We start from the raw sequence: 22,033 nt of genomic DNA, 5'->3' as shown, positions 1-22,033 counted from the left end.
AGTGAGAGCGATTATAGCATTTATATATAAAGAGGATGGACAGATTCAGAGAGCTGGGTCATAACTCACTGGAAAAGAGAAATAACACACCCAGGCTGCTGTTAATGGATTCACCATAGCTGAATGTGAATACTCCCAGCCATGGACTTGGACACACACACACACGAGAGAGAGAGAGAGAGAGAGAGAGAGAGAGAGAGAGAGAGAGAGAGAGAGAGAGAGAGAGAGAGCACAACATTTAGAAAACTGAGACTTACTAATCAACAGTAAGAGCTAAAGGCATGACTGCTTAGACTAGATGTAATTTCATGCTTTTGGTACCATGTGGATTCACTTCATTAGTACAGTGTGGCACTTATACTTAAATGTTCATTATTTTTTGTGTTATTTTTTTACTTTGCCTTTAATATTTTGCATGAAAGCATTAGTCTAAAACATAACAGTAACAAAGGAAGAAAACACTGATATCGTAAACATGCATATGATATTATTTAACATAAATCACATTACAGTTAACCTCAAGTAAATGCTAATCCATGGCCAAATCTAACTATTTGCACTAAATCCTAAACAAACAAACAAAAAAGACTGCTACTAGGCTTAATTCCATGGTAGGAGTATTGTATGGATTTTCTTCATTACAAAATTGAGATCATTTTTCCCTTTCAGTGAGGAAGCTGCTTGCTTCAGTATTCCAGTTGCTTTTGTGATGGTGAGACAACTCAGACTCATTGCCAGTATCCTGATTTATTGTAGTGACTAGGGCTGAAACAACTAATCGATAAAATCAACAATAATCGATAATTAAAATAATCAGCAACGAATTTCATTATGGATTAGTTGGGTCTGTGACGTCACTGTGGATAGCCCCTGTCAGTGATGTCACTTCACAATGATGAAAAATGGAAAAATGGATGTTTGGAATGTGTTGCCAAATGGTGGAACTAAGTAGAAGCATGTTAATGGGACCAAAAACGGAACCATGTGGGACACCTTGAGAAAATGGTGAAGTGTGGGATTTAAATTTGCTGATGAAGATCAAGAGCTACCTGTCAGTGAGGCAGGAACTGAGGCATGCTATGGTACTGCAACCTATGCTTTGGCATGCTTTATATATGATTGGAGATAGCAAAGTTAAATATTGTGTATGTAATGTTTCTGTTTTTATAAGGTGGTAGAAATAAAATCTGAACTAAAGAGAGTCACTGGTGTTCTTGTAATTGAAAGGCAACCACCCTTGAAATATCTTTGAGAGGGAAGATTGGAAATGGGTCTGTTATTATCAAAGTTTGCAGTGCACAGGATGCTTTTTAAAGACATGGATAACAGTGGCAGTTTTCACAGAGGTGTGGAGATAATGGATTTCATGATGAATTCATGATTGCTTTCTACGTCAGTGGGAGTAAAAATTTGGAGAAACGGGATGAGATGATTAATGTTAATGCAGGTGAATGAAGGTGTAAGTGTGGTGGAGAACAAGAAGTACAATGATAGTGGAGACTTTGTTTAGGAAAAACTGGAAAACGTCTTTACACAAAGTACTAGCACCAGGTTCAAGAGGGTGTTGTTGTGCCAGTTTTCTTGTAAGGATGCTCAAGGTGCCTGCTAACAGTCTTCACTGTGCTAAAATGAGGAGTGTGTAATGGGAGGAGCATGGATGGTAGAAAAAAAAAATTAGTCCATAGTGGCAGAAATGAGAGTACTGACATTGAAATTTAGACTGACACAAGTGAATGAAATAAAGAGAGAGAGAGAGATCTGTTATAGGGAACTATAGCTTAGCATTGTTGAAATCTCTAATCTGATTGGTCAGAAATGTTGATTCATTTTCAATGGTAGCATGGCTCCGAGACTAGTTCCGGCTGTAATTCAAATGATGTATGTTTTATATTAACGTGCTCATTCTAATATGTTAGCATTTCTACAGTAACAGCTCATTCACAGGGACTTGTATGGGGCTGCTGTTATTGGAAAGTAATCCGCCTCTATTTTCTCATCAAGCCATATCACACCAATCCATGATGGATTATTTTATAAAATGTTTACCTTCTGTTGTCTTCACCACACTGTAATGCTTGACAGTCTCACTGTCCAGTGTCACCAAGAAGAGGATGTGTTCCCATTCCGAATGCTCTCAAGGTTTGTTCCTCATGTTGACTAAAGGAGTTTTTTCTTGCTACTGTTGTCTCTGGCTTGCTCATTAGGGATCTAAATATAAGTCTAAGTCCGGATTTCTGTAAAGCTGTTCTGTGACAATGCCTAATGTTAAAAGAGTTACAAAAGCAAAATTAGAATTAAATTGAAATGTTTTTGTCTATAAACTTTTGTAACACAACCATTATGAAGAACATTGCTTTAGAGAATTCTGTTATCCATGTGCCATCTCATGAGTTCCTGGTATCCACTGCAGGACAGTCCCAGCAGGAAGTGATACAATTGGCTTCAACTCCTGCTAATTGAAAACAGCAGTGGTGCTTGGTCAAATACTTGTTTACTGTAAAAGAATTAGTAATGAGAATTCTGGCTTTATTTAGTGAATCCGAGCACTCGACTCAGCTCACTAATAAAGTTACTGAAAGAAGCAGTATAGTCAGACCTCAGGCTGCCCCAGGTCACAGACAGATAAAAGTAAAACATAATCTCATTAGAACTGTCTGGAAATCATTATGCTGTGTTCATTGTATTGATGAATGCAGGTTGATAAATTTCACTGTATTATACAACAGCATTTGAGAATAAAAAATACTGCTAAATTTACACCAAAGGCATTACAGGATCTATTTTGTCCTCATTTCCCAAAAACATCTCTTTACAAATGCGAGTAGAGCCAGCTCTGAGAATGGACACATATGCGAATGACACATCAGTACAAATACGAATGAGCAGTTCAAAAGCGTGTTTTTATCGTGTCATGTGTTTCTTTTGTACAGCAATATTTTGTCAACCAATCAGATTCCACTAACTCAATTTTCTCAGAGAAATCCCATCAGATCCAGATGTGTTTTAAACCTCAAGACAGCTGGACTCCAGTGAATTTCAAGGCTAGTCTGGGTTGAGTCTGTAAATAAACTCACATAAACCAAAGTGGGCGTCTGCATCTTGGGATTAACAATAATGGCAAGATTAGCAAACTCAATCAGGTGTTTCCTGTTCTGGAGGGTGCTGAGGTGTGCCGAAACCACCAAGGCGATAGATTATGGAGACTCAGGGAAAGATATACACAACAGTATTCTTTCACAACAGTAGTCCTTTTTAGACTAACCAAGGCAAAGTTTCAACCAAATGTGAGATATATGAGAAATATGAGATATATGAATAGATGAATCTTTATATAATTAATGGGGGTGAGAGAATAATTGAGTGAGAGAGTAAAAGATGCCAGAAAAAAACATAAGGAAAAAAATAAAGATCAAGGTACATCTGCAACGAAAGACATTTCTGCTACAAGGACTGTTATCATATCAAGGATTATTTGATAACTCACCAATGAGAACAAATTGCATGATGTATAATCCATTAAGATAACATAGTTTTATTTAAAACGAATAGTGCATTAAATTTGATTTTGTAAAAAAAAAAACTGGAGCAGGAAATGTGTAACACTTTAACGTGCATTAAGAGGCAGGATGCAAAGGTATAAACTCAGTGTATTCTTTATATGCGTGAATCCAATAATCATATCTATCATATACACAGCAGGGGTTAAAACACATGCAGGCAAAGTCAAACAAGGATAATCCATATACAAAATATAGGAAAATAGATGATGGCCAAAACCAGGAAGGAAACAATTAAACAGAACTTGGAGGACAATGCTCGGATTTAAGGACAATAATGCATAATAAGATTTCACAACAAAAGAGCAGGGTATACAGAGACAAAGCAATGAGTAACACAAAACAGGTGGACACAGTCGGATAACAAACCAAGGATGTGAGTGACTTTTACCTCAGGTGATAAGACAGTCAAAGTAATAATCAGAATTTATTATTGTACACTTCTAATTCTTTAGAATTTAACAGTAATGCTGTTTTACCATACATATTTCAGTGGATTTATAGAGTCTTTAAATTTCTCTCGATTTTTCACTTTTTGGGCTAACTACATTTTTAAATGCTAGAACTTTATTTGTTGAACTGCAAAAGCAAAAGATATATTTAATTTCAGAATTATATAAGATAGAAAACACAAAGTTTTCACACAAAGTATCAGCTCTTGGCTCTAATTGAACATCTAAGCAAATTTAGCAACTTGTGTCATACCTTGTGAAAGTGGAAGCTGCTAGCACTTAAGCCAAAAAGCCAAGTATGCTGCGTGTCTTAAACTCATAAAGGAGTGTTCTCTGACTTCATGTCTTTGCAAGTTTGTTCTTATATGGTAACTTGGCAAAATCGTTCTTCCGAGAAATGCCATTCTATTCTTCAAAGCCTTGATTTTGAATATAGTTCTTCTCTTGTCTTATTGGTTGCAATGTAAGACAGGTGATCAAAACAAGTCCTACTGAGCACATGAAAGATATACAAAGCTGCACAGACCATTCATTTGGGGTGTAAAGACAAACTGATTCGAACAGGAAAAGCAGTCCAACAGTCTACGATACGGCCACATCCAAGATCCAAACTCAAAAAGGAACATGGTTAAAAATCTATGCACACTCCCTGGTTCAAGCATGTGTGTGTGTGAGAGTGCAATAGAGAGAGCAATAGAGAGATCTCAAATTCATTTCAGTTGTTTCAGTGTTCTTGTTGCCTATAGACAGGGTTGTGGGAACAAAGAATATGTTGTACTTTTTAAATCAGTTTATAGCTACATTTAATCTTGTGAACTATCCACAGAACAGTAGGTTCCTGTTATCACTTATGATATAGCAGCTATAAACTATTATTCCCTCACCAGCCTCTGTGTTGTTTTCTATTGACGTTAATACAAAAAATGCAGATTGTCACATTACCAAGAAACTGGAAAACACAAAGTCCTCTGTCCTGACGACTTTCCCATGGTGGAAAACTGAAATTTAACAGAAGAGGATTGGAGGATTTAACATATTGGATTGGGTATGAATCGAAATGAATCAGTGATGAACTGAATTGTATCTGATCAGGAGTGAATTGAAATGTATTGATTACATTTGGATTCATTATATACGTATTAACTGTATACTTTTGTACCATACACTATGAATTGAGATGTGTATTTTAGCATTTAAAAGTGGGACAATATCAAGCTCTACTATTCATGCATGAATGTGGCAGTGTGCAATTACTTCACATTTTGTGTGACTAAGAGCAATATTTAATGCAAAGTAAAGACAGATGAACAGACAGGCACCCAAATACCCCAACACAGCACAGATGTTTGGCATCTTTGATGCTGTGCTATTTTATGTTAGGCATCCTTCCATCTGAACAGAGATGCTCAATAAAACCCAGAAGTAGAGGTAAACTCCAAATTCAGACAGCTTTTGTTAATAAACAAATACTTGGCAATGGATAATGAGAACAAATGTCCAGGCACATCAGCACCACAGCTAGGACAGACTTATCGCATATTCAGGCTCCTTCACAGTTTATTGAACATATACTGCAGACAGAATTGCAAGGTTGTGGCCACTTGGGTCTGACACAATGCAGTCATTCTAAAAATAAATGGGAGACAAGCTCCAGGCCGACGCTCTGGCATTCCAGGTTCTGAGAAGCTTGAGTGCATGGAAAAGTCCGAGCAGGCCAGAGCTCCAGCGCGGCCAACTTTCCAGAGCAACCATCAAAAACTGAGCATGGAAAAGGCCTGGGTTTCCACCACATGGAAGGAAAAAGACGGATAACGTCAACTTGAATGTCAGAGCATGCTGGGGAAGCTGCATGTGGTCCAAAGCTGATGAAATATGATTGCACAGACCTTTCACACTCATTCACCCTCATTGCACCTTTGGGCTAAAATGCACTTTTTTTTTAACAGCCAGGTGTTTAAATATGATTACAAATTGTTGTATAATCATATTTCTCCAAAAAGTATACTTGGTGAAAAAGACTTGTGATGAAACCCAGCCCTTTCATGTGGTTCCAGTGCCAGTCTGTGGTCAGGTTTTCCATTCTGAAACCTCACATGACGTGCAGAGTGTTAAAAGAAAAGTAATAAAGTGGCATTAAGCTACATTATCCTCATTCATCAGTCCTTGGGGTGTGCATGACTTACAGGAGATTCTTGCAAGCACAATGACATCAGACTTCCTGCCTGAACCTGAGTCTCAGCTTTCATATTCTGCCTAGCAGCTGCAGGTTATATTGGAAATGATCCAATATAATTTACCAGACTTTAGGGTGGAGTATGACTGCAGGATGGCTCTAGATAAATAGGTCTCATTACCAAAACTTCCCAGCAAGTCTCTTCCCAAAAACAGTTTACCACATCATTCAATACCCACTCTTGCTTCAATGGATAATCTCAGAACTGCTGCTGTAATCATAAAAACTGTCCTGTGCTCATCTCATAACTCTTATTCACAATATATTCATACTGAACATCATTTCAAAACTTTCACAGTGACTTTACAGTATACAGTTGTATAAGAGTAACGCTTTATAATCCCACTATCCAGAGTCATCCATGTTCCCTTTTGAGTCTGTTTCTTCGCAAGGTTTCTTCCTCATATCATCTGAAAGAGTTTTTGCTTGCCACTATCCCCTCTGGGATGCTCATTATGGATCTAAATCTACATCTAGATTTCTGTAAAGCTGCGTTGTGACAATGTCTATTGTTAAAATCAATCAGTACACAAATACAATTGAATTGAACTGAATTGCCAAAAACACCCAACTGGCCTCATGTCATTGGTGACCATGAGGCTTAAGACCTACATGAGTCACAGGACGCACTCAGTGGTTAAGGTTCTGTGGCAGTGAGCAAAGGTTTAAATCCCAGGACCAAAAGAAATACACAAAAAAGCTGTTGCAATGTCAATGATGGAAATGCCTGACCAACACATAAGCTTCTGACTGCTGAAAAACAAACCAAATACTTTCAGTGATGAACAGTATGAATAAATCTTCTACCTGCATATAGAAGTTTAGTAACTGCTCACACGTAATTCTGATCCCAGTACAGAACATACAATATAAGTTAATAGTAAATGAAGTAGCGCTGTGCTTATGTACATAGGTCAATTCAGGACAGAGGAAATAACTGTGGTTATATTTTTATAAATAACTGTTCACAGTACCACAATTTCAGAAATTAAATCAGCACCACAACCACAGCTTCATAGTTTCTAATATTGCAACTCAATTTCTTGTCCCATCGCCTCTCCTTTGTCCACAGATGGATCTACATATCTCTGTGTTTCCCCCACCACCACAGTCTGTCTCACAGTCCAAGATTCAAAGCAATTTATTCCCCAGCCGCAATGTTTTACTTGGTTTCCTAAGAAACCATTTTTAGACCTGGGATCTCGGCCACCATGGAGGAAAGAAAAAAATGTCTGGATTTGGAAAAGAGTATTGATACGCAAGCCGCAAAGTAGGGGAAGCAGTTTCAGCAAAACTCCATCCACTCCACATATGCAGTTCTTCTGGAGTCAGCAGTTTGTACTGCAGTAACGCTTCTATGAACTTGCCGAAGCACTAAAACATCAGTAAATAAAATGACAACAGTTTCCTTGCTTTGTTATTGCTGGTTTGGGATTGTTGCTGTTTATTAAAAGTGGCCAGTACAACAAGCTGCACAAACCCCTCACAGCTTTTGGGGTATAAATGAAACCACAAAAGCTGCTACGTTTTTCTCATGGCTCTGTATGTGGCGGGCTATGAAAACATTTGGTGAAATTGTGACCTTTTTATTTTTAGGAAATTCCAAAAACTGCAGGGCAGCACAGTGATATAACAGGTAGCATTAATGCCTCACATCTCCAGGATCCAAGGTTTGATCCTGAGCTCAGGTTACTGACTTTGTGGACTTTTGGGTGATTTCTGTGTGTCTGCATAAAACATGCTGGTAGGTGGATTTGTGACTCTAAATTCCCGTAAGTGTGAGCGAGTGTATGAATGTGTGTGTGCATGGTGTCCTGAAATGGACTTGCCCATCTCTCCCTGGGAATACTCATGGTATATTCCCTCCATGCACCCAGTGTTCTCAGGATTGGCTCTGGATCCACCAGTATAAAGTACTTACTGAATAGAAATGTATAAAGATGAATGAAAATGTTTTAGGTTTGGGTTTGCTTTAGGTTATGAAATTTTGAGAAGTATGCTAATAGAAATGTAAAAGGATAAATGTGTATAAATTATTCAGGATTTTCTCAAATGTTTTGCAGCACAAAGATCCTGGTTAAATAGTACAGTAAATATGACACTGAAAACTCTCTCTACCAGTTAAGATGGTTTTAACTTGACAATGCATTTGGGAAACTGATCCCCAAGCATTCAAATTCTGCTTCAATGGAAAGGCTTACACTTTAAGCATCATGATTATTGATCATGAATGTCATAGAAGAAGAGAACAATAACCCACCAATATCTGTTTAAGTGGCAGATGCTGTAGAGACGTTAGTCTATTGAATCAAGAATGAGGTCAAAAGTGGAATATAGTTACTAATCAAAAACATCTTTAAAAAGGCAATATTTTTATATTTAATATATTTAATAGAAATATATTACATTTAAAGATTTTCCAGTCACACATATCAAAGTGTTCAATCTTGCTCTGGGATCTGATCTAATTCTGCCTCTTTATTTATTACGAGCTAAAGGACAAACACTGTTCAGAGATTTGAGAAGGAGTGATAAACGTGAAATATAACTAATCTCTAGCTCACTTCTGTTGACACATTTACACTGATAAGACAACAGAAATACTGAAAGCTGCATTCTCACAAAGATCATTCCCATTACATTACCACAGATATGAACTCACTCACCACAAATCTGCTTGAGAGGCAAAATAAACAGGAGGGAGAACACAAACTCCACTGTTCTCACATTTATCTTTTAACAGCCAAAGATGGACAGCACCCACGCATTGTTTCAGATGTTTCAGGAGCTAGGAGTCTGTTATACACCAGATTTGTACAATTTATTATTATTCCACCAATTCAACCTGAAAAATGATTCCAGATCATGTTCAAAAATTATACAAACATTAAACATACTGCCTATGATCCCAGTTGCCATATACAGTATGATCATACATAAAGGTTCACTTTGAGCACAGATTGGTTTGTCTTAGTTACCTATTAATACCCCTAAACATTCAAAATAAATTTGCTACAAAGTTAAAATGTAATGCATAAACATAGACATTTTATTTGTTTTAAATTATAAATGTTAATAGGAGATGTAATGGAACTGTTCCACCAATTCCACCAATTTATTAATTTATTTTTGTTTGTTTGAACAAACCATAATTCATTCATTTGTTCAGGGTTTTTTTTAATTATTATTATTATTTATTTATTCATTCATCTTCAGTAACCACTTTATCTTGATTAGGTTCACGGTGGATCCAGAATCTATCCCAGGAACGCTGGCCACGAGGCTGGAGAATTCACGCCAGAAGAGACACCAGTCAATCACAGGGTACCAGGCATACACATTCACACACACTTATTTATTTGTTTGTATCTTGAAAACCATTCTGCCAATTCCCATTATGAAATATGTTCAAAAATTATACAAACTTTATACGGTACATACTGCATATGATCCCAGTTGCCATACACAGTCAACATAAATATAGACATTTTCCATCCATCCATCTTCTACACCACTTATCCTTCCTTCAGGGTCACGGGGAACCTGGAGCCTATCCCAGAGAGCACTGGGCACAAGGCAGGATACACCCTGGACAGGGTGCCAATCCATCGCAGGGCACAATCACATACGCATTCACACACCCATTCATACACTACAGACCCTTCAGACATGCCAATCAGCCTACCATGCATGTCTTTGGACTGGGGAAGGCAACCGGAGTACCCGGAGGAAACCCCCGCAGCACGGGGAGAACATGCAAACTCCACACACACAGGGCCACAGTGGGAAACGAACCCCCGACCCTGGAGGTGTGAGGTGAACGTGCTCACCACCAAGCCACCGTGAGCCCAACATAGACATTTTATTTATGTTACACATAAATACATATATCTTACATACCTTTTTACTTAGCAGTTGAAAGTTTCTATTGGTTGTTTGACTAACAGGTCCATCGCATCCCCAATGAACATTTATCTAAGATGACTGGATCCACTAAAGACCACAAATTTGGAATCAAAACTCACAAAGTGAGAAATTCAGGTATACAGTATATAATGAAGAATGTACATGAGGAGATACTGTATGTAAATGTCAGGGAACTGTGTGTTTTTATGTAGATCACATTACAGTTATCTACACATAAAGCTAATTTCCTGCTAAACCGACATAAAACACTTAGTGTGAAGTCTTATCGTTTGCTTGCAAGTGAGTAAGCTCTGAGCCGCGCTTGTTGGAAAGCAATTTTGCGTATGATCTTCACCTGCTTTATCCTGACCCTGTCCTTTCACTGCCCTTTGGTTTTTAATTATTTTTTTTATTTTTTTTAGGTTTTAGGTATTGTTGACCCCGCCTTGCTCTTGAGCACAATATTGATATTATTTTGGAAATGCCTGCTTTCAAAGTGAACGTTGATAACAACTTGGACTGTTCTTTTGAATTGTAATTTTGTTAATAAATAACCTCTTATGGATAACCACTAATGGATCCTTATCCAGCCTCTGTGAGTCCTGTGTTACACACATGGAGCTGGCGTTAATTCGGACATCGGTTTATGTGCAAAATCTGTCAACTTTTAGACTGTGATTCATAGAGCTCAAAAATGTAATCAAGTAATCCATTAAAAGGAATGACATAATCAAATTACACCCCCTGGTTTTCCGTAAACAGATTAAACTTACTCCGTTACTACCCAACACTGCAAACACAGAATAACAGTATTGTAAGGACAGACTTTTCAAAATGCACATTTGTGTTCAAGAGAGGTGAGTCAAAGTTAAAAGTTATTTCCAAGTTATACAAAACGTCACATTAGTGTTTTCAGTATGAAGTAAGAAGGGAATCTCTGGTCCTCACTTGTTGTTTGCTTGCATTCAGAGTAGAGCTGAGAGAAAAACATTCACTGTAAACATTTATATGAAACCGCATTTCTTCTACCACAAAACACTGCTGTAATGCCCCTGACCTCCTATTTGTCTCATTTGAGGTAAGCCATTTGACATTTTCCCATACACATAAATTCAACTCATTGTCAGATCACAATGAAGAGGTGGGAGAATTTATGCCAAGCCCACAGAGAATAATTTCAGCAGTGGAAAACCTTATTGTTCATCTCACTGTGCATGTCTGTGTTACTCGCCTATGAACTAAACAGTGAAACATTACCTCCTACACGGAGTCACTCATTAGAACCTACATCCATCCCAGTCAGGTTCTTCTGTACTGCAGATCCTATTAACTTCATATACTCTTCTGAGAGAGCTTCAAGAAACTCCCTCTGAACGTGTATGTGTATACATGCATACACACTCAAAAGACATCTTTTTTTTTTGTAGAGCAAAGATGCCTTCAAAATAATGAAATTAAATGTTTCTCCATTTAAAGATACTATAAAGAACAGTAAACAGTAACACATGAAACAAAGGCAATATTTGGTGATGACCCTTTGCTTAAAAAAAAGTCTCAGGTAGAGTTAGTGCAGTTTTATAAGGAAGTGAGCTGTAAGTTTTATGGAGCATCTTGCAGAACCAGACACGGTTCTTCTGGAGACTTTGACTGTTGCACTTGTTTCTTATTTTTGCAGAAAAATCCAGCAGCCTTCATTATGTTTTTTTTTTTTTTTAATCTGAAAAGTGTCTCTTACCACTTAAAATACTGCTTTCTTTTCTGACATACAAACATTTTTTTTTTCGGTAACCTTTAATTTTGTGCTTGAAAACTAATGTTTGGAAATCTAAAATTTTTGTACTGACTTGATAATGTAGAAGTCATAAAATAAAAATCTTTAACAAAGTTTGTACTCAAATAAATAGGGTGCCTAAAACCTTTGCACATTTGTGTACATACAATGAGAAATTTTATTTAATAACTGCTGGTGATGCCACTATATAGTTTTCATGAATCTATATCGTCTTTTCTTTCTTTCGTTCTTTCTTTCTTATCCTGTTTTCTTTTTTGCTTTGCTTCGTCTTTACATCCTTTATTTTTTACTTGTTTTCATCCTTTATTTCTTTCATCCATCTGTTCAGTTTCTTGATTTTTAAAAAAAAAAAAATTAATTTGTTGTTCGTCTCCTGAAAACCATTCTGCCAATTCCCATTAGGAAATATATATATCTTTTTGTTTTTGTTTTTTACTATGAATAGTCAGTGACAGGCCAGTGTTTTCTAGAAATTTTGATACGGTTTGCCAATAAATGCAGCCTGGAACTGCCTATATTTACAGAAACAGGTATACAGTATAGTGAATTATTTCCACCAGTATCACTTACTTAACTAATTAAAGGTTTTACTACAGGAACAGATTAGCATTTTATGTATGTTTTAATGCAAATACAAATCACTGTATTCATTTTTTTTTTTACTTTTATTGTACACTGTTCTGATAATTGAAATGATAACATTCTCTGTCCTTTGAGGATACAGGGAAAAAAAAATTCCTCTGTATCCTCTAAAGGTATGCACACACACACACACACACTTACTTTATGACTTCAGGAGCTATGGCCAGAAGCTCTCTGCAGTGGACCACTCCTACACACCATCAATCTTCCTCCGACATCAGACGATTCCTCTGTGAGCACAGAGCACTAAGACCATTTTATATTTCTGTCTCCTGAACCTGCAGCCCCAAGAACTGAACCTGCAGCACTGATGAAAGTATTTTATGAAGAGGCCTCTTCCAAAAAAAACACACACACACACACACACACAAAAAAAAAGCAGGGAAAACATTTACCATACTTCTTCCTCAAAACCCACCACATGGGCCTCTTTCAGTTCAGAGAAAAGCAGGAGCCAGACAGAGAGGATAAAGGGGTCGACGGGTAGAAGGTATACAATATATTCATTATAACATTTAATGATCATCCAAGAATGTTTTTCAGATAATGCTGAGATAAAAAGTGAAAAAAAGTGCAAGAAAAGAGAACATACCTTTGAGTAGCTAGTAATATTGAGTGGCTAGTCACTAGCTTGTTTGCTTATCAGCTAATTAGCAGTTCCCACAGAGAGCACACGGATGCTAAACTAACCAGACCTTAAAGAGACAAGACTAACTTTGGAGATCTTGATCAATTTGTCTATTCAATTAAAGTAAAAGTAAAATAGAGGTGTGAATTTAAGGACTTGCATTATAGGCTGATCTTAAACAGGAGGTAACGGGGAATGCATCACTGCTGCCAGCTACACATCTGCGCTACATAGCTGGCTAAAGCGAAGACGAATCTTCCAGTACATTTGAGTTTGCTCAGGTGCAGACTATAGCAAACTCCCTTATCCAGGTTTCCCACAAACCTTTTTAAAATGCTGAAGTCATTTTAAATCACAAGGCAATTATTATGTGTGTTTTCCATCGCTAGTCCTAAATGAGTCTACCTTCACACCTCAGATTAAAATGTCATTTAGAGTCTGTCTCTTGTGGTGTACAGGACACTTGGAGGGAGAAGTCTGCTCCTAATGGAAAAGTCTGGCTGTTTATTCTCTACAGTAAAGCTCAGAGAAAAATGGCTGACTTTAACCCTGAGGTTTGTTTAAAAAAAAAAAAAAGTTAAGGTTGTCAGTGACAGGATGAATGGTGCCCATAGGGACCAGCCGTGTCCACCATTTGAGCAAGACTATTTTAGTCCTTGAAGAAAATTAAACATAATCCTCAGATTTTCATGATTATTTTAAAATGTGAATAATAGTTTAAAAGAATAATAGTTAATCCTGCTGCTTTTGTGCAAAGATAAGTTGTACAACTTTCACTAGCTGCAGTGGACTGGTGCCCCATCCAGAGTGTATTCCCACCTTGGGTCCAGCATTCCCAGGATACTGGAATCCACCACAATCCTGGTCTTGATAAAACGGTTACTGATAATGATAATGGGTCTTTATTGGTCACATTCATTACAGCACAGTGAAATTATTTTCTTCGCATATCCCAGCTTGTTAGGAAGCTAAGGTCAGAGCGCAGGGTCAGCCATGATACAGCACCCCTGGAGCAGAGAGGGTTAAGGGCCTTGCTCGAGGGCCCAAAAGTGGCAGCTCGGCAGTGCTGGGGCTTGAACCCCTGACCTTCCGATCAGTAACCAGAGCCTTAACCACCAAACCACCACTGCCTCCCCATAATTAATGAATTAATAAAAATTTTTTTTTTTTTTAATCAGACAGATGGTGTCAGTGAATGTTTTTAATTACAATCTATCTGTTCACAGATAAGTGACTAAATAAAGGTAAAACTGGTGGCTGTTAGGTTGTGGAAAGCATTTTGCTGACATGCTTACATTCCACCCGTCCGCTTAGAGGGTGAGATCACTGCAAATCATTACATAGGTACTATGACTTTATCCTATGATGCCAGCTAAATGCATAAATCCACTTCTTTCTTTTTTTTTTTCTTTTTTTTTTTTAGCATACATACAGGAAGTAGAAAAGGTTCACTCCTCTCTGCTGTCTGACAGGACTCTTCTCCATGCTTATCAGTCATTTGGTCAATGCATCAGTTTCACAGAAGCCCTCCTCTCTTGACTTCCAGGTGAAGGTTAGGTCATTACATTGGGGATTTGACCCTCATAAAGCTGACAGGATCTGAGAATTGCATGCTGTAAGTAGACACAGATTACCAGAGGCTCCCAAATGGCATATAACGTATGAAAGGGGGGTTTAAAGCCTAAGTAAAGACAGCTAAAGAAATAAATGTGCAGTATAACCTGTATACAGTATTATCAAACCCAGATGTGATATTAACTGAGTAGTAGCCTACTATACAAATGTAATGCTGTTCTAACAAGCCATTTTGTGAGACCTGAACTATTTCAAGGACTAAGCACTTGTTTCACATTGTATCACAGTATTTAAGAGCACAGATCTAATCTATACATGACTGCATCACTGTAGCAGTTAACCTGAAAGATTCACTATGAAATCGATTCACTATAAACGCAGATGCTCTGTATATTAACTACACGGCTTGCACTATACTTAAGATCAGGAATGGCAGACATCCACAGAGAGCCATAGCAACACACAGTATGTGCAGGACTGATTTTTAATCCCACTCCAGCCCGCTCCTGAAAGGTTAGGATGTCTAGGATGTCTGTAGTATTGTATTGATGTAGCATTACAATTTCCCTATACTTGAAACTAAGGGGTTGAGCTCAAACATGCTCCAGCATAATAATGCAGCTGTGCACAAAGCAAGCACCATGAAGACATGCTTTGCCAAGGTTGGAGTGGAAGAACTTGAATGTCCTGCACAGAGCCCTGACCTCAACCCTACTTAACCCCTTTGGGTTGAACTGGAATGCTGACTGCACACCAGGCCTCCTCACCCAACATCAGTGTAAACGGTAAACAGCGCACATATATAGCGCTTTTATCCAAAATGCATTACACTGTGTCTCATTCACCCATTCACCCACACACTCACACACCAACTTGCATGGTAGCAGATCTGCCATGCAAGGCACTAACTTGCCATCTCGAGCAACTTGGGGTTCAGTGTCGTACCCAAGGACACTTCGGCATGTGGCCAGGAATCGAACCGCCAACCCTAGGATTAGTGGACAACCCACTCTACCACCTGAACCACAGCCTCCATCTGATCTCACTAATGCGCTTGTGGCTGAATGAGCACAAATCCCCACAGCCACGCTCCAAAAAGCCTTCCCAGAAATGTGAAGGTTATTATTTATTATTTTAAGGTTACAATTTTAACAATAAGCACATATGGGCATGAAGGTCAGGTGTCCACATACTTTTGGGTGTGTAGTGTATTTTATGACGTACTCACCCGCAATATTTTTTAAATCTCAAAAATTTTAATCCACAATATTTCCCGAATCTAAGCCAATTAGTCATTTAAACTGAAGTGACCATGATCAGGATGAAACACCATAGCCGAATGAATGAACACGGTAAATGACCACCTCAGTAAATATCTGACTACCCATGACAGTAAAAAACCTTCCATTCCTATGACTCCCACTGGATCCCAGACCCAGTTCTACACCAGTTTCTATTTAACAGACCTGATTGAAGTCAGCTGAAATTCTGAATCCCATAGTCCTGTGCATCAGCTCCAGTGCAGCAGCCAGTCTGCAGAAAAATACCTTTGGTAAATGGCGTTTGCTAAAGAAGAGAAAGTGTCTGTGTACAAATTTAATTTCCATTTGGCCTTTAAGAGGCTTTAGGGCCAGTAAATGTCTGCGTGGTAGTGTGTAAAATGGGAACAAGAATGAACTGCATAAGTTTTCAGAAAAAAAAATAATAAAATTCAAATTCGATAATGGCATTTGTGTGTGCTATACTAGCATCATCCATTAATTTACAGAGACATGAATGTTTTATGGCTTTAATGAATTTGCAATTTGGAACTGTAACTATAAGAAGTAAATGCTTCATTCATTCCAGTATTTTCCATCATTTCTTTTCAGGAATTAAATGGCTCATCCTTCCCAATATTTTCTGTAATTCCTTTGCATTAATTAACAGCTATGATTTAGCATGAATGTCTCTAAGGTTACTTGTCTTTTAGAGTCTTTTAGACTCTTCACCCGTCTCTCTTTATATTGACACATTTTCACTTGTCCATGTAGATGATGTGATTTTAAACCAGGCACTAAAGGGTGAAAAAACATACCTACAGCACTATTTAAGTGTTATTTAAACAGAACCTGGACTCAGGCCTCAGCGTCTGCTAAGGATCAGTCAGGTACACTCACCTGTCCAAACAGACAGTACTCTTATGCATGCTTTAACACGCTCTCACAGGTCTACAGAGGCAGAGGAGAGCTGCTTAAACACAGTGACAGTCATTTACTGCACCTACAGTCAATATAGAGGAGACAGTGATCCTAAGTCAGGTTCTACTGTAGAGTAAGACACCAAACTCACCCAAATAAGGAAAAAATAGAAAGGTTTTCACATCCATCTGTCTGGTGCTAGTTACTCAAAACAACTGACCATTTAAAAGTTCAATCTTCAAGTTTATACTACGAGTTCAATCACATTAAAGACATATTTCAAGATTTCAGGTCTGCTGGATCAGCTCTGACTCCTCCCCCTGTTCTTTTGGTTCTGTAGTGAGGTGATTGTGTAAATTTGCCCAGGACTGAACTGGAGGGCATGAGGACAATATAAATATGGCGCCATCTACTGGATGAAATGTGAAAGTAAATACTGACCTGTATAAACCTGCGACTTGTGTTCAAAAGTCGAGCATGTTTCATTTCTAAACAAATTACTTCCTTCAAAGGTTACTTTCATTACAATTGCTATGAAACATAAAAGATCTTTTTTTATAACAGATGACGACACTACAAAACGATGAAACAATATATCTTTTTATTTGTGTTTTTAACTGTTTGCTGGTGTCATTTCAGTGCTGCTATGTTGATGTGTTTGATTTCGTCCACTCTGTTCTTGTGCATTTGGAAGGCGGGGGTCACCCAGCGGCCACACGAACACTGCTCTCCGTACCAGTTAAACGAACCGAGCTTAGAGCTGCACTTAGGACACAGCAGCTGCAAGACAGCATTCATCATACACTTTACTACACAGCAACAGTTATAAAGCCATAAGGAATAGAGCAGGATATAAGCTGCCTTTACACCTTCTTTAATTACACATGGTTATGTCATATTTCTGATGCAGTGTTCAAAAGAAGTGTTACTGAATGCAAATAATAATAATAATAATAATAATAATAATAATAATGATAATCATAGTAATCATTTATTTTAGTTTAATTAATTACATAGGCAAAATTATTTTATTTATTTATTTAAACCTTATCCATTTACCTACTGTAATCTATCAGTAGGTTATAAAGCATTTATTTTATTTATTCTTAACATTTAGAAAATGTTATTATTTAAAATAGTAATAAAATTAGCAGCATTAGTATGCAGTGACAGAAGTAGTGTTTACTTTGTAGTATCAATAATTATAAACTCAGTGTTGCAGTTATACTGGCAGTTATCAGATATAAACCAGCAAGACAAAGTTACATGACACCTCATGACAGCTGTCATGATGTGAGTGTGACCATTCTGATGCAGTGTTCCACCTAACAATAATCTGACAGTGATTGTAAGCAGGATTTTACCTGTCCGTCCATGACCCCGAGCAGCACCTCCTCCATCCACTGCACTGGCTCTATGAAGTACGACGTGCACTGGCTCTGATCTCCCACAGGTCGTCCTCCCCTCGACTTCTTATGGGAGAAAGCAGACGCTCCGCTGCCTACACAGTGACTGAGGATGCTGGAGTGGCGGAACAGTGTGCGTCTGGAAAGTAAATCACACACACACACACACACACACACACACACACACACACGTGCACGCACACACACGGGGACACATGCACACACAAACACGCACGCATGCACACGCGCACACACACGGGGGCACATGCACACACACACACAAACACACACACTTCAGATGGAGGCTGTGAAGATTGAGAGGGTAAAATGTGATTTATTTATTTATTTACTTAAGTGAAATGTGATTAAGATGCAGATTTCACCTGCACTTTCTGCATCTGTACACGGCCTCAGCGCTGTGGCTTTGTGCAGGGTCGACTGCAAATACGTCTCTGGGAACGTTTTTAAGCTCTGAAATAAAATTGTAAAAATGTAAAATCAGGAATAAAGTACATTTATCACAGTGTGCACTTTTATAGCTGTACAAGGTAAACACAACCAACAGTAAATTGGTTGCCCAACCCCAGAGGAGCGAGGCTAACGTACTAACCATGAATAATAATAACACTAATCATCATCATCATCATCATCATTATTATTATTGTTGATTTTGCCTTTTGGTTTCTTTACTAGACTGATCTAATAAATAATTGTGTGTGTGTGTGTGTTTGCACATAAATAGATTAGATCACACAGTCAAAAGCTACTTTCCGCTGATTCACATAAACAACAGTTATTGGTGTAAACTGCAATGCTTATATAATAAGTCAGTGACAGACTTCAAGCTGCCTTTCAGCTCGAAAATCTCATTTCTGATGTAGTCCAGTGCCAGAAACACTGACCACAGCAACACCACAACAAAGAAACATGCTCCAGTTGCAACACTCCTTACACACTCCCGGAATAAACTTTTCATTCTTTAGATTCATTTATTGTGTTGTCTTCATTCTAAAATATTTCTTTCTTTCCCATTTTACAACTCGGCACTTGGAGATGGACAGCGAGGTGAAATGAGCATTTGCGCTCAGTGTGTTCACCGAGATGTAAAGAAAAAAAAGAACTATATGACACTATATGAAATGACATTACATGGGGAACAAACAGGAAGGATCATGTGATCTGGAGGGATTGAAGATGGCACGTACCTGGATATTTCTCAGTAACTTTCTTCAGTCGGAACTGCTTGTATAACACACTGCTGGTGTCCAGTTCACAATTCATAGCCTCATACAACGTCAACTGTTCAAGAAACTCCTCATTCATCCTGAAAACACAAGAAACCAGCTGTTCAAAACAGTACTCGAGCTTAGGATTTGTCTGTAAGAGCACGATAAACAGCTTTCCCAGTCGTACTTGACATCAGGTTTGATGTGCTGGAGTTTGGTATACGCCTCCTTTACACTCAGCTTTTGTGTCTTCATTAAATAAGCCGTGATGATGGCAGCACTCCGGCTCTGACCTGCATGACTGAGAAAAGGAGGATAGGGGAACCAGTTAAAAAGCAAAGTTAACAATTTTCCTATTAAAAAATAAAATAATGATTAGTTTTCTTTAACATTCTATTAAAAGCTATGACGTGTTTATGTACGTATTTAGTGTGTCTGCATGCATGATCCTATCAAAGTAAGGTCTGAATTATACTTGATAATCAATTGTTGTTGTTTTTTTTATTTGCAATTTAATGCTGATGCTAGAGCTCTGAGATGATAGCTGATGCTGAGGATGATACCGGATACCCTCGCAGTAAGTGAGCTGACTACATTCAAGTCTCTGTTGCTTAGTAACGTAAAACATCACGGCATGATGATGGTGTGCTTTAAAACAAGTTTGTTTCCTGTCTAACCTGAGTTCTGCACGTCAACTTCATACATATTCACAGCACGTATAAATACAATTTAAAAAAAACCCACGTGGATCAGATCAGAAATCAAATCCGATCTCATACCTATCCAACATTTCTGACCAGCACCAGCCTGTTATACATAAACACGCTTTACGATGCTGTGTGAGGAGCAAAGTTTCTGTTCAGTTATCAATTTTTAAATACAGACACAAATATGAGTCTATTGTTGTCTTTTTTTAAGAAGGTCAAGCATGTAGGAGATTTAAAAAAAAAAAAAAAAAAAAAAAGGTCCACTCCAACATCCCTACTTAACAAAAACAAAAAAACCCTCCTAGTTTAGACCACACCTACTACAAATACCAATCGGAATACATGTACAAATATTTGAAAGACTAAACAGATAGACAGTAGCACTGCATTATACCCCTAGTATAAAGAATACAGTACTTGCAGATTTCAACACAAAATAGGTGTTTAAGTGTAACAATCATAATTACACGATCAAGGGAAATAATTTGCACGTATAATTTTGTTATAATCATATATTTGTGATAAAGATAATATTAATTTACTGCTCAGCTCTGTGCATGGCCTACATTCCACCCTACTTCTGAATACCTTTAGATGAAAGCATTTATCAAACGATTAAATTACAGTTATTTAAATTAAATTCTGATCCTGTATGAAGCCCAAACTGAAACCTACCAATGAACGAGAACAGATGATGATGATGAGGAAGACGAAGATGCATTCAGGACATCACTGATAAACTGTACACAGCTGTCCAGCTTGCTAAGGAGATCTGTGGATGAATCGTCCAGCGCATGGACAAATCTGATGTGAAATCCAGACAGCTCTGGTTGTTCAGAGTCCACACTGAGGATGTGAGTGATTCCTGTGAGGGTCAGAGCTTCAGGATCCTTAAGATCTGACACAGAGCCAATATAGAGACCAGCTTCCACTGAGATCATGGTGTTGTTGAGGAGATCCTTCCTATATAAACAGAATGGACATATATGGACCGAATCATATGAACCGATCACATACCTGATGCTGTGTATTTGTTGTATTCTTTCCTATTCTAGTGAAAAAAAACTCTAGTGTTTTTATTACACTTTAACTATATTTGTAGCAGTGGGTGTTGCACCAAAATCCCAAAGACTGAGATTGTATACAACTTTGAATGTACAAAATAAATATATACCTGACTGCAGCTTATAAACTAATGACATGGAATCAACCTCAACCATTCAGCACACTTAGCTACAGCTTGCTATTTACAAATGTCTACGTGTGTATTATTATTTTGTTTATAAATATATAAGCAATTAGTAACTCGCTAGTTATATTATGTTTTTTTTTTATTGTTTTACACTGTGGTACAATTTACAAATAACTTCAATGTTGTAAAACAAGCGTTTAACATTTTTAATAGTTGCAATGCGTTACCTATGCATGCGGGTCCTTTACAAAAACAGGTTCGATGAGAAACTAAAGAGGAAAAAGATTCAGTTCCGGATTTTATATTTCCGGAATCAATGCGTTAGCAAAGTTTAATCACTAGAGGGCATAAAATACCAAGTCATATAGAGTGTTTATTAAAATAATTTCAGAATACATCTACTGTACAGCAAGTCTGATGTCAGAATGTCAAATGTATTTTAATAATAATAATAATAATAATAATAAGCCTTAATGTTTGGGGTAAATGGCATTTAGGAGATGTGTGAAGCCTTTTCTTCTGTTAGCCTAATGCCTT

At 37.7% G+C, this 22,033-nt stretch overlaps 1 protein-coding gene across 1 annotated transcript; it reads right to left on the bottom strand.

Annotated features, from left to right (window-relative positions):
- Window positions 1-17,549: 17,549 nt before the first annotated feature.
- On the bottom strand, window positions 17,550-21,810 carry dusp12 (dual specificity phosphatase 12). The gene is made up of 7 exons (XM_017490148.2): window positions 21,724-21,810; window positions 20,980-21,267; window positions 19,785-19,898; window positions 19,577-19,695; window positions 18,755-18,842; window positions 18,330-18,510; window positions 17,550-17,745 (listed from the first exon to the last, which is right to left on the bottom strand). The coding sequence occupies exons 1-7, from the start codon at window positions 21,729-21,731 to the stop codon at window positions 17,596-17,598; spliced, it is 948 nt and encodes a 315-aa protein (XP_017345637.1). The 5' UTR covers window positions 21,732-21,810; the 3' UTR covers window positions 17,550-17,595.
- Window positions 21,811-22,033: the final 223 nt, after the last annotated feature.

Source organism: Ictalurus punctatus, chromosome 17 (genome assembly GCF_001660625.3).
Source record: "Ictalurus punctatus breed USDA103 chromosome 17, Coco_2.0, whole genome shotgun sequence".
NCBI lineage: Eukaryota > Metazoa > Chordata > Actinopteri > Siluriformes > Ictaluridae > Ictalurus > Ictalurus punctatus.
The sequence above is the reverse complement of the archived record's forward strand: the minus strand, read 5'-3'. Positions and strand labels throughout refer to the sequence as shown.